Here is a 13,325-nt window from a genome sequence, read left to right on the forward strand (position 1 = left end):
CTCCTGGAACCAGCTTGTTGTTTTTTTTTTTTAAGTCACATGAACCAATACAATTTTTAGAATTACTAAAAATAATTAATTAATTAAGTGAAATAAAATTAGCTAAATCAGAAGAAGCGGAATACAGGTTAGTGTACCTGGCTGATAATATCTTCCCCAGATTAAGGAAGTTTTTAGTCACTATTTATTAAACAGACTTTCTGCTCCTTTTTCTATCTCTTCTGCTTCTGAAATTTGCTTTATGCAAATGTAGCTCTCTTGATGGTGTTCCACAGATCCCACAAGCTTTCTTCACTTATCCCCTTTTCCTCCTCTGCTCTGATAATTCCAAATGCCCTGTCTTTGAGCTCACTGATTCTTTTTTCTGCTGTTAAACTTTTCTATTGAATTTCTAACTTCATTCATTTATCCCTTAAATATACACAATTATTTATCAATTTAAAATAAGATTTTTTTTTTTTAAAAAAAGAACTGCATACAAATGCCAACTCCAGTTGACTGACTGTGACTGCCTGAAGCATGATATTGAATAGAACCCTAGGTCCCCATCTGGGCTCATAACTCAGGAGGAAGGTATGCTGAGAGAGAGAGGGAGCGAGAGGAAAGAGGTGAGCATAGTGCATCCCTGACTCTGTCTCTGTCTCACTCTGGACCTGGCAATGTTTCACATTTTTCTAAGGCTCAATCTTTCAGGTTGGGATTTGGGAAGGAATTTTTCAGTAAGTGTCCCACTCAGAAACATTAGTGTCCACGTTTCCTTATAAGTTTAGTGATTGCTGCAGTCCTCAAAGACTTGTGCTTGGTGCCCAAAGTGAATCTGTTCTCAACGCCTAACCTCAGAGAACTTGCACTCAGAAGCGAGAGTCTGTTCCTGAGTCACCTTGAATGTTTTGTTCTCCATTTACTTCTCAGACCTCAAACAATTTGCAATAAGGAAAAAGTCAAAGTGAGGGATGATGCTAAAAGCATAAGGGGTTACAGAGGTTATAATTTTTAAAATCTATAAAACAGATGATAGAAAATGAGTTCTGGGAATCGAAGCAATGGCAGGCTACTCTGATGATTTCTAACCTGGTTTTCATGGTTCCTCCAACTCGGGCAAGTTCTCATTAACTGAGCTTCTTAATGGAACTTTACTGGCTCTGACCCCATTTGACATACTCAGAAAATAAAAACTAAATAAAAGGAGAGCCATGATAGAAGGAAAAAAAAAAAAAACAACCATTCACCTAAAAACAATTTAAAATCAAAAACAAACACAAGTATGTATACATATATGTACACACACACACATACACACACATATATATATATGATTCATTGTTGGAAAAAATCAGGCTAGGAAAGCATAATTTACATGCAGTAAAATTCATTATTTTTAGTTACACAGCTCTATGAGCTTTAAAAAATGCATTCAGTTTGGTCCCCATTACCAATGGGGATATGAAGATATCAAAAGTTCCATCACTTCAAACAATTTCCTCATACCTCTATATGATCAGTGTCTCCCCTGACTCCCAGCACCTGCCAGCCACAAATCTATTTTATGAGCCTATAGTTTTTCAAAATGTCATGTTGGTGCAACCACACAGTACGTAGCCTTTTGAGTCTGACTCCCTTCAATTAACAATTGCATTAGAGACCCACCCAAATTATCACATGTATTGGGAATCCATTCCTTTTTATTACAGCATAGTATTCCAGTTGGCTACACTAGCCTATTTATCTTTTTACCAGTTGAAGAACATCTATGCATTTCAGGGTTTTTTTAAAAAAACTATTAATAAAGCCACTATAAATATTTGTGTAACATTTTGTGTATATAACTCTTTATTTCTCTAGTATAAATAAATACCTAGTAGAGTCATTTCTGGTTCAATTGGTAAGAGTATGCTTACAAGAAACTTCCAGAGCTTTTTCAAAGTGTCCACTCCATATTGCACTCCCAGTAGCAATATAACCACCTTCATTTTCAAATGAATGGGAATGTCATTTTATATAGTTTAGCTACATTGTCATGTCTCCATCAAAGCTCAAGGGACTGTAGTAGGAACAAAATGACCCATAGATACCACTCAATCATTTTTCTGACATAAGACAGTTACAAAGCTCCAGGGCGGTTTTTGAAGAAGACACAAATGCATAACATTGGTGTTTGAAAAGAAATTAGAAGTGCTAGTTTCACTTCTTTGAGTAGGATTACTGTGATCCAATCATAATTAACTGTCACTCACTGAGATTCTGCTTTATCAACACTGTGTTTACACCCATGTGGAACTGAGTATGGTACTTCACTGCTTTATACTTCAGCTTCTGCATCTCTGTAAGGTTCCTGTGAAGATCAAGAGAAAAGTGTATTGAAAAGAGCTCTGGAATCAAGAAGCTATTGAACATGGAGTAGTAATGAGAAAGACATTACAAGTTATTTTACCTTGCTATGGGTGACCCCACCAAACCAAGGTGCTCTTAAAACCTAAAGGCTGGGGCCGGCACTGTGGTGCAGTGGGTTAACGTCCTGGCCTGAAGCGCCGGCATTCCATATGGGAATCGGTTCAAGACCCAGCTGCTCCACTTCCCATCCAGCTCTTTGCTATGGCCTGAGAAAGCAGTAGAAGATGGCCCAAGTCCTTGGGCCCCTGCACCTGTGTGGCAGACCCGGAAGAAGCTCCTGGCTCCTGGCTTCAGATCAGTGCAGCTCTGGCCATTGTGGCCAATTGGGGAGTGAACCATCGGATGGAAGACCTCTCTCTCTCTCTCTCTCTCTCTCTGCCTCTCTTCTCTCTATGTAACTCTGACTTTCAAATAAATAAATAAATCTTTTTTAAAAAAAACTAAAGGTACAGATTATGTGATATGTGTTAAAACTAAAAGAACCTTACATATCTTCCATAGAGTCCTAGCCCTTCATGATTATCTTTGTGAAGAAATGGAGGCCTTCAAAGGCCAAAGTCTCACCAAGTTACTAATTGCAAAGCTAGTTGGAAGATTCAGAACTTTTTTTTTTTTTTTTGACAGGCAGAGTGGACAGTGAGAGAGAGAGAGAGAGACAGAGAGAAAGGTCTTCCTTTGCCGTTGGTTCACTCTCCAATGGCCACCGCGGCCATAGCACTGCGGCCAGCGTACTGCGCTGATCCGATGGCAGGAGCCAGGTACTTATCCTGGTCTCCCATGGGGTGCAGGGCCCAAGCACTTGGGCCATCCTCCACTGCACTCCTGGGCCATAGCAGAGGGCTGGCCTGAAAGAGGGGCAACCGGGACAGAATCTGGTGCCCCAACTGAGACTAGAACCCGGTGTGCCGGCGCCGCAAGATGGAGGATTAGCCTATTGAGCTGTGGCGCCGGCCAAGATTCAGAACTTCTGACATGGTTCTCTGCCTAGTTCTCTCAATATCCTGCACACCCTCATTCTAAAGGCTGATTTGAACAGCAGACACAACCAACTTTTAATAACTACAACAGGGTACTCCCCAGCACAATGGAACAATCATCCAAATTAAAGTGGCCCTAATCATTCCCTATCACATGTCTCTGTCTCACTTTCTTTTTTTTTTTTCTAAGATGTATTTATTTATTTGAAAGGCAGAGCTACAGAGAGGCAAAGGCAGAGAGAGAGAGAGAAAGAGAGGGAGAGAGAGAGAGAGAGAGGTCTTCCATCCGCTAGTTCATTCCCCAGTTGGCCACAACAGCTGGAGCTGCACCCATCCGAAGCCAGGACCATCTTCTACTGCTTTCCCAGGCCATAGAAGAGAACTGGATTGGAAGCAGAGCAGCCGGGGCTCAAACCAGCACCTATATGGGATGACAGCACTGCAGGCAGTGGCCTTACCCACTAAGCCACAACCATGGCCCCCCTCTCTCACTTTCATCACAGCACTAACTCTCATGTGCACTCATCTGTTCAACTATCTCTCTGCTTCATTGGAAATTGAGCTCTGCTAGGAAGTGACTTCTATTATCTATATTGCCTGGCAAACAATAGGTCCTTAACAAATGTTTATTGACTGATGATTAGAAAAATGGACTTTAATCAAATTACTGACCTTTAAGGAATGTGACTAAATGACAGATACCTTCTTTGACAAATTTTAAGCCACTTGTCTGGGTGACTTGTAAGCATCCCAGGCCAAATCAAAGCATGTCAATTGCTCAGGCAACCGAAACATGAGGAGCATAAATCCCATTCCCATGTTGTAATCTCCCATTCTTGTTCTGTCTTGCTCTTCTAAGGGACACATTGTATAAACAGCATCAAGTGTTAACTTGTTAAATCAGTTACACCCAAAAATGTTGAGATTATTTAACAATGCAATAATATGAGGTCATATCAAGAATTCCAAGGAGCGGCAGAGTTTTCAAAGACTCTAGTTCAATGCCAAGGACCTATTGTTAGTGAAAAGATTTTCTGGAAAATGAAAAATTAATTTGGTACCTAATCTCTTTCACGGTAATTCATTGTGCTTAATTCCCAAACTGAAACTATTTTAGATCCATTCCATAGGTATATTATTAATCTTGCATTTTAAAAGAAATGTGTGAAGCAAGCATTTCCAAATTTAAATTAAATATTAACATTCTAATCCAACTGCCCAGAGGTGGGAAAGTACATGTTTGTCAACATGTTTGCTATGAACACATTGTTCTGTTTACCACCACTGCTAAAGTACAGGAGTGTTCACACTGAACTCTAAGCTCCAGAAAGATACGGGATTCATGAGTTTTGTTCACTTGTCTATTTCTAGAGCTAGGCACATAAAAATAATCTAATGACTACTTGCTGAATGCCTAAATAACATTGATGAGTTAAAGGATTGAAATCCTCCTATGGTTTATTCAGGGAGAGATCAGGCTAGGCTTCTAGTGACTACCTCTGTGCCAGAACAGACTGGTGTGGTCTTCACATCCAGAGTTTCAGGCATTGTCCATGAGACCCCCATTTATTTGGCTGAGTTCCCTGCTCAAGCTAACTTACAATAATTTCCCGAGTCACACTACATACATACACTAAGATTTACTAAGTTCCAGGAACAAGAAGAGGAACTAAAGAGACGTTTATAGTGAGGGAGGCAAAGTGTTCCCTTGAGGATCACTGAATTAAGATTTAGAACCTGAAATATAAGGTATTGGAGTAAAATAGACATTTTGAGATTTGATTGCTGTTTATAGCTCTTACAGCCCTTGTCTCTTCTGTAGAAGAACAGTGTTCTTTTTTTTTTTTTTCTCTTCATACTATTTGTTGAACTCTTTTATTTAGTGTAGGGTTAACTATAAGAGCATTAAGTAAACTGAAAATAGATATTTGTAAAAATTAAGAGAATGTGAAAGGGAGGAGAAGGAAGAGTTGGAGCATGGGTGGTGGTGGTGGGGGAAGTGTCATTATGTTTTTAAATCTGTATATATGAAATACCTGAAGCTTTTATAATTTAAATTTTTTTAAAAAAAAAGAAAGTTAGGGGCTGGTGCTATGGCATAGTGGGTAAAGCCTCCACCTGCAGTGCTGGAATCCCATATGGGTGCCAGTTCAAGTTCTGGCTGCTCCACTTCTGATCCAGCTCTTGCTATGGCCTGGGAAAGCAGTGGAAGATAGCCCAAGTCCTTGGGCCCCTGCATCCATGTTAGAGACCCAGAAGAAGCTCCTGACTCCTGGCTTTGGATCGGTGCATCTCTGGCCATTGCAGCCATCTGGGGAATGAACCATTGAATGGAAGACCTCTCTCTCTCTGCCTCTCTGTAACTCTGCCTTTCAAATAAACAAATAAATCTTTTTTTTTTTTAAAAAAAAAGAACATTAAAAAAGAATGTAAAAAAGTTATGTTTTAGAATAGTGGTAATAAACAGGGAATAAAATGAGAAATTCAACAACAAAAGAGATTTAGAAGAACAAAGTTCTGTCACTCCCACATAATTTAACCGATGTGGGACGTTTGCCTCACTCTAAGCCTCATCCCAAAAGTAAGGAGTTTCTTTAGATCATGTGTTTCCTCACCTAAAATTCTCCATTCTATGGCCCAGGGTAAATTACATAGTGAGTGCATCCAAGGTGAGCTCACTGAGAGGCAGGTGCATCTTCACTTAAGCCACTTTCACAAATACTCACAAGGACATGCTGAGATTGTTGCTGCACCTGTATCTGACCCAGGAGAGGGAGCTATACCTGCCCACTAGGGGACAAGATGATAACTTACCCAATAGCCTTTCTGCATTTCTTAGATACCAGGCTTGTTCCTTTGACCTCACTTGGTGATTAGAAACTCTGTGTGCTTATGAGGAGTTGCATGGTAGAAAGTTTAGGGGAACTAGCTGGATGTTATAAAAAGCAGGTTATGAAGCGTCTTTACTATTCCTCTTTCCATGAAAATGAAAGTGCTAGTAGGTCACCAAGATGGACCCTAAGGAACCATACTTTCTAACATTCACACCACTGAGTATTCTCTCCTGCACTGAATCTGTGTACCCTATAGAATACAGTAGCAAAGACATTGTGTGACTTCTGAGGCCAGATCATAAGAAGCTTTGCAGCTCCCACCTAAGTCTCCTGGAATGCTTGATTTTGGAATGCTGTCTCTCATAACTCAATCACCATGCTGTAGGAAGCCTAATATACATGAAGAACCCATGCCTTAGTACTCTGTTGGCCACAACTCTTAATGAGTTTCTAATCAACAGCCAGAACCAACCACCAGCCCCATGAGGAAGCCATCATGGATGCCCAACCCAGTAGATCCTTTGGATTACTCCAGCCCCCAACAACCCATCACACCAAGAGACAATAATAATAAAATGGAATTTTTAAGACAAAAAGTGTGATATATTTGGAGAGGAAGATGGTGGTATAACAGTGGGAGGTTCCAAGTCATGAGGGGAAAAATGGATAGTTAGCAGAGGGGATACAAGCCGGTGGTGGAATCATGAGAACTTCATGCAGAGTGGCTCAGGAGTCCACCAGAGACTGCTCAGGTCCATGCTGGGGGAGCAAAGAGGAGGGGGAGATGGAGAACGTGCAGTGAATGAGGGACTCAGGGACCAGACAAGGAGACCAGTGCCGCTGTCCCCAGCAAGCAGGTGAGAGGTAGTGAGTCCACGGAGCTGCACACAGTGGTGGGAGGGGAAGCTTGGCAAACTGCACTGTATTTGAAACTCCAAGTAGGAAGAAGGAGAAATTGTAGGGGAATAGGCAGAGAGGTTGGGCATGTCATAGTCCCTCTGTGTCTCACCCCCTTTCCCCAACCAGATCTACAGCTGGCAGGGAGAAGCCCTATTGATTATTTACATTTTTGAGTGTAAGCAGGGGATCTCTGCATCTGCCTCCTGCACACACATCCATCAGTTGCAGGGGCCCCCTCACAACACGCCCCACCCAGGAACAAGGATCACAACATTTCAGAGTGAGTTCTTCCCCACCAAGCAAACTGTACAACAAGGAGTAGTCTTAAACAGTGAAAACTCGAGCTCATTTCATGCACCACTGAGAAGCACCTCTGGCCCCAGTAGGCAGGGCTTAGTGCACCAAAGCCCTGGCACCTGCCTCCATCATGATCCAGAAGTAAATAGAACTCTGGGAGGTGGGGCTGCATGCTTCCACTTGCAACGGACACATAGCAGCTCATAGCAAAGGGAAATCAGTTTTAAAATAAAACCAACCAGGAATCAACCAGAAATGCCAAAGAACAAAGGAAAAATCCTGAATAAGGATAAGGAAGACTTTATGAAATTGCTAGAGGACCAATACACCAATACAAATCCTCAATAATGGAGGCTGAAGAAGGGATAGAGGATATGCCAGAAAATGAATTCATAAAATTGATAGTCAAGTTACTCAGAAGCAATCAGAAACAAATTCACGATCTAAATGAAAAGCACTCCCAAGAATTTGAGATTTTAAAGAGAAGCAAGAATGAAATACTAGAAATGAAGAATTCAATAGACCAAATTTAAAAATCCAGTAGAAATCTTAGCAATAGAATAGATGAAACAGAAGAATGAATATCAGAACTAGAAGAAACTCTTCCAGAAATAATACAGCCAGACCAAATAAAAGATGAAGAAATTAGATAATTAAAGATCATGGTTGGAGAGTTACAAGACTCTATCAAATGACCAAACTTATGAATCCTATGAATTCTGGAAGGTGTGGAAAGAGAGAAGGGATTAGAAGGCCTTCTTAACAAAATAATAAAGGAGAATTTCCACAATTTGGAGAAAGAAAGATACATCCAAATATAAGAAATACACAGAACTCCCAATAGATATGACCAGAAACGAATTTCACCATGACACATAGTAGTAAAATTCATATCAGTGTAACACAAAGAACAGATCTTAAAATGTGCAAGAGAGAAATGACAAATCACATTCGGAGGAAACCCAATTAGACTCACCCCAGACTTCTCATCGCAAACCTCACAGGCAAGGAGACAATGGCGAGACATATTGTAAGTCCTAAGAGAAAAAGACTGTCAACCCAGAACACTGTACCCTGCAAAACTCTCATTTATGAACAAAAGAGAAATAAGGATCTTCCACAACAAGCAGAAATTGAAAGAATTTATAACTACTGGCCCATCCCTACAAAAGATGCTCAAGGAGGTGATATACACAGAAACAGGAACATCACTACAAAAAAAGATAAATGCAGAAAATGACCCAGTAAAAGTACAAAAGAAATCCAAAATATATAGACAGGATTATTTAAGGATTCATGGCAGGGCAAAGATGGTGTTTAACAATAGTTACACTGAATGTAAATGCTCTCTCAACTCCCCAGTTAAAAGACACAGACTGGCTAAATGGATTAAAAAAGTAAACCCATCTATCTGCTACCTACAAGAAACACACCTTACCAACAAAGACACATGCAGACTGAAAGTGAAAGGATGGAAAAAGATAGTCCATGCTGACAGAAACCAAAAAAGAGCTGGTGTAGGCATTCTAATATCAGACAAAACAGACTTTAACATAAAAACTATTAAAAGAGACAAAGAAGGACACTATATAATGATTAAATGAACAATTCAACAGGAAGATGTAACTACTATAAATGTATACACACCTAATTACAGGGCACTTGGCTATTTAAAAGAACTGTTAAGGGATTTAAAAGGAGATATAGACTGAAATACAACAGTAACGGGGGACTTAAATAACCCACTTTCAGCAATGGACAGATTAACTAGACAGAAAATCAACAAGGAAACAATAGTTAATCGAAACCATAGACCAAATAGATCTAGCAGATATCTACAGAGCCTTCCACCCTACAAAGAGTACACATTTTTTTCTCCAGTGCATGGAATTTTCTCAAGGTTTTACCATATGCTAGGCCATAAAGGGAGTCTCAGCAAATTTAAAAAAAAAATCGAAATCATACAACCTATCTTCTCAGACCACAATGCAATGAGGCTGGAAATCAACAACTCAAGAATCTCTACATTGTATGCAAACACATGGAGAATGAACACCATGTTTCTGAATGAAAATGCGTCATAGAAGAAATCAAAATAGAAATAAACAAAATTTCTGGAAACAAATGAAGATGTCAATACAACATACCAAAATTTGTGGAATACAGCAAAAGCAGTGTTAAGAAGAAAGCTAATAGCGATTGGTGCCTACATCAAGAAATTGGAAAGGCATCAAATAAATGAACTATTATGCACCTCAAGGATCTAGAAAACAACAGCAAGCCAAACCCAAAACTGGTAGAAGAAAAGAAATAATTAAAATTAGAGAATAAATCAACAAAATTGAAACCAAAAAAGCAATACAAAAGATCAGCAAAATGAGGAGCTGGTTTTTGAAAAAGTAAACAAAATTGACACACCATTGGCCCAAATAACCAAAAAAAGGAGAGATAAGACCCAAATCAATAACATTGGAGATGAAAAAGGAAATGTAACACTACCACAGAAATAAAAAAAAAATCATCAGAAATCACTACAAAGAGCAGTATGTCAACAAACTAGGAAACCTAGAAGAAATGGATAGATTTCTGGACACATATAATTTATCTAACTTGAGCCATGAAGACATAGAAAACCTAAACAGACCCATAACCAAGAGAGAAATTGAATCAATAATAAAGACCCTCCAAATAAAGAAAAGCCCAGTACTGGATGGCTTCACTACTGAATTCTACCAGACATTTAAAGAAGAACTAACTCCAATTCTTCTCAAATTATTCAAAACACTTGAAAGTGAGGGAATCCTCCCAAATTCTTTCTATGAAGCCAGTATCACCTTAATTCCTAAACCCAGAAAGATGCAACAGAGAAAGAGAACTACAGACCAATTTCCCTGATGAACATAGATGCAAAAATCCTCAACAAAATTCTGGCCAGTTGAATCCAACAACCATCAGAAAGATCATTCACCCAGACCAAGTGGAATTTAGCCCTGGTATGCAGTGATGGTTCAACATTCACAAGTCAAAAAATGTAATACATCACATTAATAAATTGATATGATTATCTCAATAGATGCAGAGAAAGCATCTGACAAAATACAATACCCTTTCATGATGAAAATGCTAAGCAAATTGGGTTTAAAAGGGACATTCCTCAACACAATCAAGGCAATTTATGACAAACCCATGGCTAGCATCCTACTGAATGGGGAAAAGTTGGAGGCATTTCCACTGAAATCCGGTACCAGACATGGATGCCCACTCTCACCATTGCTATTCAATCTAGTCCTGGAAGTTTTAGCTAGAGTCATTAGGCAAGAAAAAGAAATTGGGCCGGCGCCACGGCTCACTAGGCTAATCCTCCACCTAGCGGCGCCGGCACACCGGGTTCTAGTCCCGGTCGGGGCGCCGGATTCTGTCCCGGTTGCCCCTCTTCCAGGCCAGCTCTCTGCTGTGGCCCGGGAGTGCAGTGGAGGATGGCCCAAGTGCTTGGGCCCTGCACCCCATGGGAGACCAGGAAAAGCACCTGGCTCCTGGCTCCTGCCATCGGATCAGCGCGGTGCACCGGCCGCAGCGCGCCGGCTGCGGCGGCCATTGGAGGGTGAACCAACGGCAAAGGAAGACCTTTCTCTCTCTCTCTCTCACTGTCCACTCTGCCTGTCAAAAAAAAACAAAAAACAAAACAAAACAAAAAAAAAAAAAAAACAAAAAAAAAAAAGAAAAAGAAATCAAAGGAATGCAAATTGGATGGAGGAAGTCAAATTATCCCTACTTGCAGATGACATGATTCTATATATAAGGGATCCAAAAGGCTTTACTAAGAGACTATTGGAATTCATAGAACAGTTTGGTAAAGTAGCAGGATATAAAGTCAATACACAAAAATCAACAGCCTTTGTATACCCAGAAATTGCCACAGCTGAGAAAGAATTTCTAAGATCAATCCCATTCACAATAGTTACCAAAAAATCAATTATCTTGGAATAAATTTAAGCAAGGATGTCAAAGATCTCTATGATGAGAATTACAAAACATTAAAGAAAGAAATAGGAAAAGATACAAAAAAAAATGGGAAAACCTTCCATGTTCATGGATTGGAAGAATCATCAAAATGTCCATTCCTCTGAAAGAAATTTATAGATTCAATGTGATACCAATCAAAATACCAAAGACATTCTGCTCAGATCTAGAAAAAAATGATGCTGAAATTCATATGGAGGGGCCAGCACTGTGGTGAAGCAGGTAAAACCACAGCCTGCAGTGACGGCATCCCATATGTGCGCCAGTTCAAGTCCTGGCTGCTCCACTTCCAATGGCAGTTCTCTGCAATGTTCTGGAAAAGCAGTAGAAGATGGCCAAATTCCTTGAGCCCCATCACCTGCATAGGAAGACCTGGAAGAAGCACCTGACTCCTGGCTTTGGATCAGCACAGCTCCAGCTGTTATAGCCTAATTGGGGAGTGAACCAGTGATGCTCGCTCGCTCTCTCTCTCTCTCTCTCTCTGCCTCTCCTCTCTCTATGTAACTCCAACTTTCTAATTAATTAATTTAAAAATAAATTAATATGGAGCCACAGGAGACTTTGAATAGCTAAAGCAATCTTATACAACAAAAACAAAGCTGGAACATGTTCCCACAGGACTTACACCTAAGGGTAAAGCTAAAAACTTGCCATGGGACTCCAAATCCCATTAAGTTGGCAGTACTAATGTCATCTTACTAGTTAAAGTGATCGTTTTAAGTGCATAACTGATCATAAATATAGGAATAAGTGTCAAAGGTATTACATAAATAATACCAAGTCTGCAAATAATAGATAGACTTCAAAGGAGAAAATGATCCAACATGGGAAGCAGGCCACACAGCAGACTCACAGAATGACAAACACCCTTAACAGCACTCTGGCCTCAGAATCAGCCATTAAGACATTCAGATCTGGCTAAAAAGCCCATGACAGCATTCCAGGCATGGAAAGCCAAGACACTGGCAAAAAATGGCCTAAATGAAAGATCTCTGTGAGTAAGATCCAGTGGAAAGAAGGGACCATCAAAGAAGGATATATTTTTCTCTAAAGGAAAGAGAGAACTTCCACTTTGCTTATGGCTCTGTCTAAATACTGACAGAGTTTATGGACACAAAGGGCTTCCATAGCCTTGGCACTGACAACAAGAGCCTCAAGTGATCACTGACATCATAAGAGTGTCAATTGTTAACTCAACAACAGGGGTCACTGTGCATTTGCTCCCCATGTAGGACCTCTGTCCTTAATGAGTTAACTATGAGAATTAATGGTAAAATTTGTCTTCAAACAGTACTTTATACTTTGTATGTCTGTGTGGGTGCAAACTATTGAAATCTTTGCTTAGTATAGAGTTGGTCTTCTGTATATAAAGATAATTTAAAATGAATCTTACTGAAGAATATGATGGGAGAGGGAGTAGGAGGTTGGATGGGAGTGGGAGCGGGAGGGTGGGTATAGGGGAAGAATTGTTATATTCCAAAAGCTGTACCTATGAAATTTGTTTTTATTAAATAGAAGCCTTCTTGAAAAAAAACAAAGCTTAAGGCATCACAATACCAAATTTTGATACATACTACAAAGCAGTAGTATTATCAAAACAGCCTGATACTGGAACAAAAACTGATGGATACACCAATAGAACGAATAGAAACACCCAGAAATCAATCCAAACATCTACAACTAACTTATCTTTGACAAAGGAGCTAAAATCAGTCCCTGGAGCAAGGACAGTCTCTTCAACAAATGGTGCTGGAAAAACTGTATGCCCACATGCAGAAGAATGAAGCAGGACATCTACCTTACACCTTACACAACAATTCACTCAACATGGATTAAAGATCTAAATCTATGACCCAACACCATCAAGTTAATTAAGAACATTGGGGAAACCCTGGAAGACATTGGC

General features: G+C 39.9%; 1 protein-coding gene across 2 annotated transcripts in view; it reads right to left on the reverse strand.

Moving 5' to 3' along the window:
- Window positions 1-1,358: 1,358 nt before the first annotated feature.
- SH3TC2 (SH3 domain and tetratricopeptide repeats 2) overlaps window positions 1,359-13,325 on the reverse strand; it is a 100,800-nt gene continuing 88,833 nt past the window's right edge. Inside the window, exon 16 of one of the 2 annotated variants that reach the window (XM_051843487.2) lies at window positions 1,359-2,332. In XM_051843487.2, the coding sequence (XP_051699447.1) occupies window positions 2,307-2,332 (26 nt within the window). In that variant the 3' untranslated portion in view covers window positions 1,359-2,306. The remainder of the gene's footprint in view (window positions 2,333-13,325) is intronic. The other variant, XM_070076283.1, reaches the window with a different exon arrangement.

The sequence above is a fragment of the Oryctolagus cuniculus genome, chromosome 6 (assembly GCF_964237555.1).
Source record: "Oryctolagus cuniculus chromosome 6, mOryCun1.1, whole genome shotgun sequence".
Classification (NCBI taxonomy): domain Eukaryota; kingdom Metazoa; phylum Chordata; class Mammalia; order Lagomorpha; family Leporidae; genus Oryctolagus; species Oryctolagus cuniculus.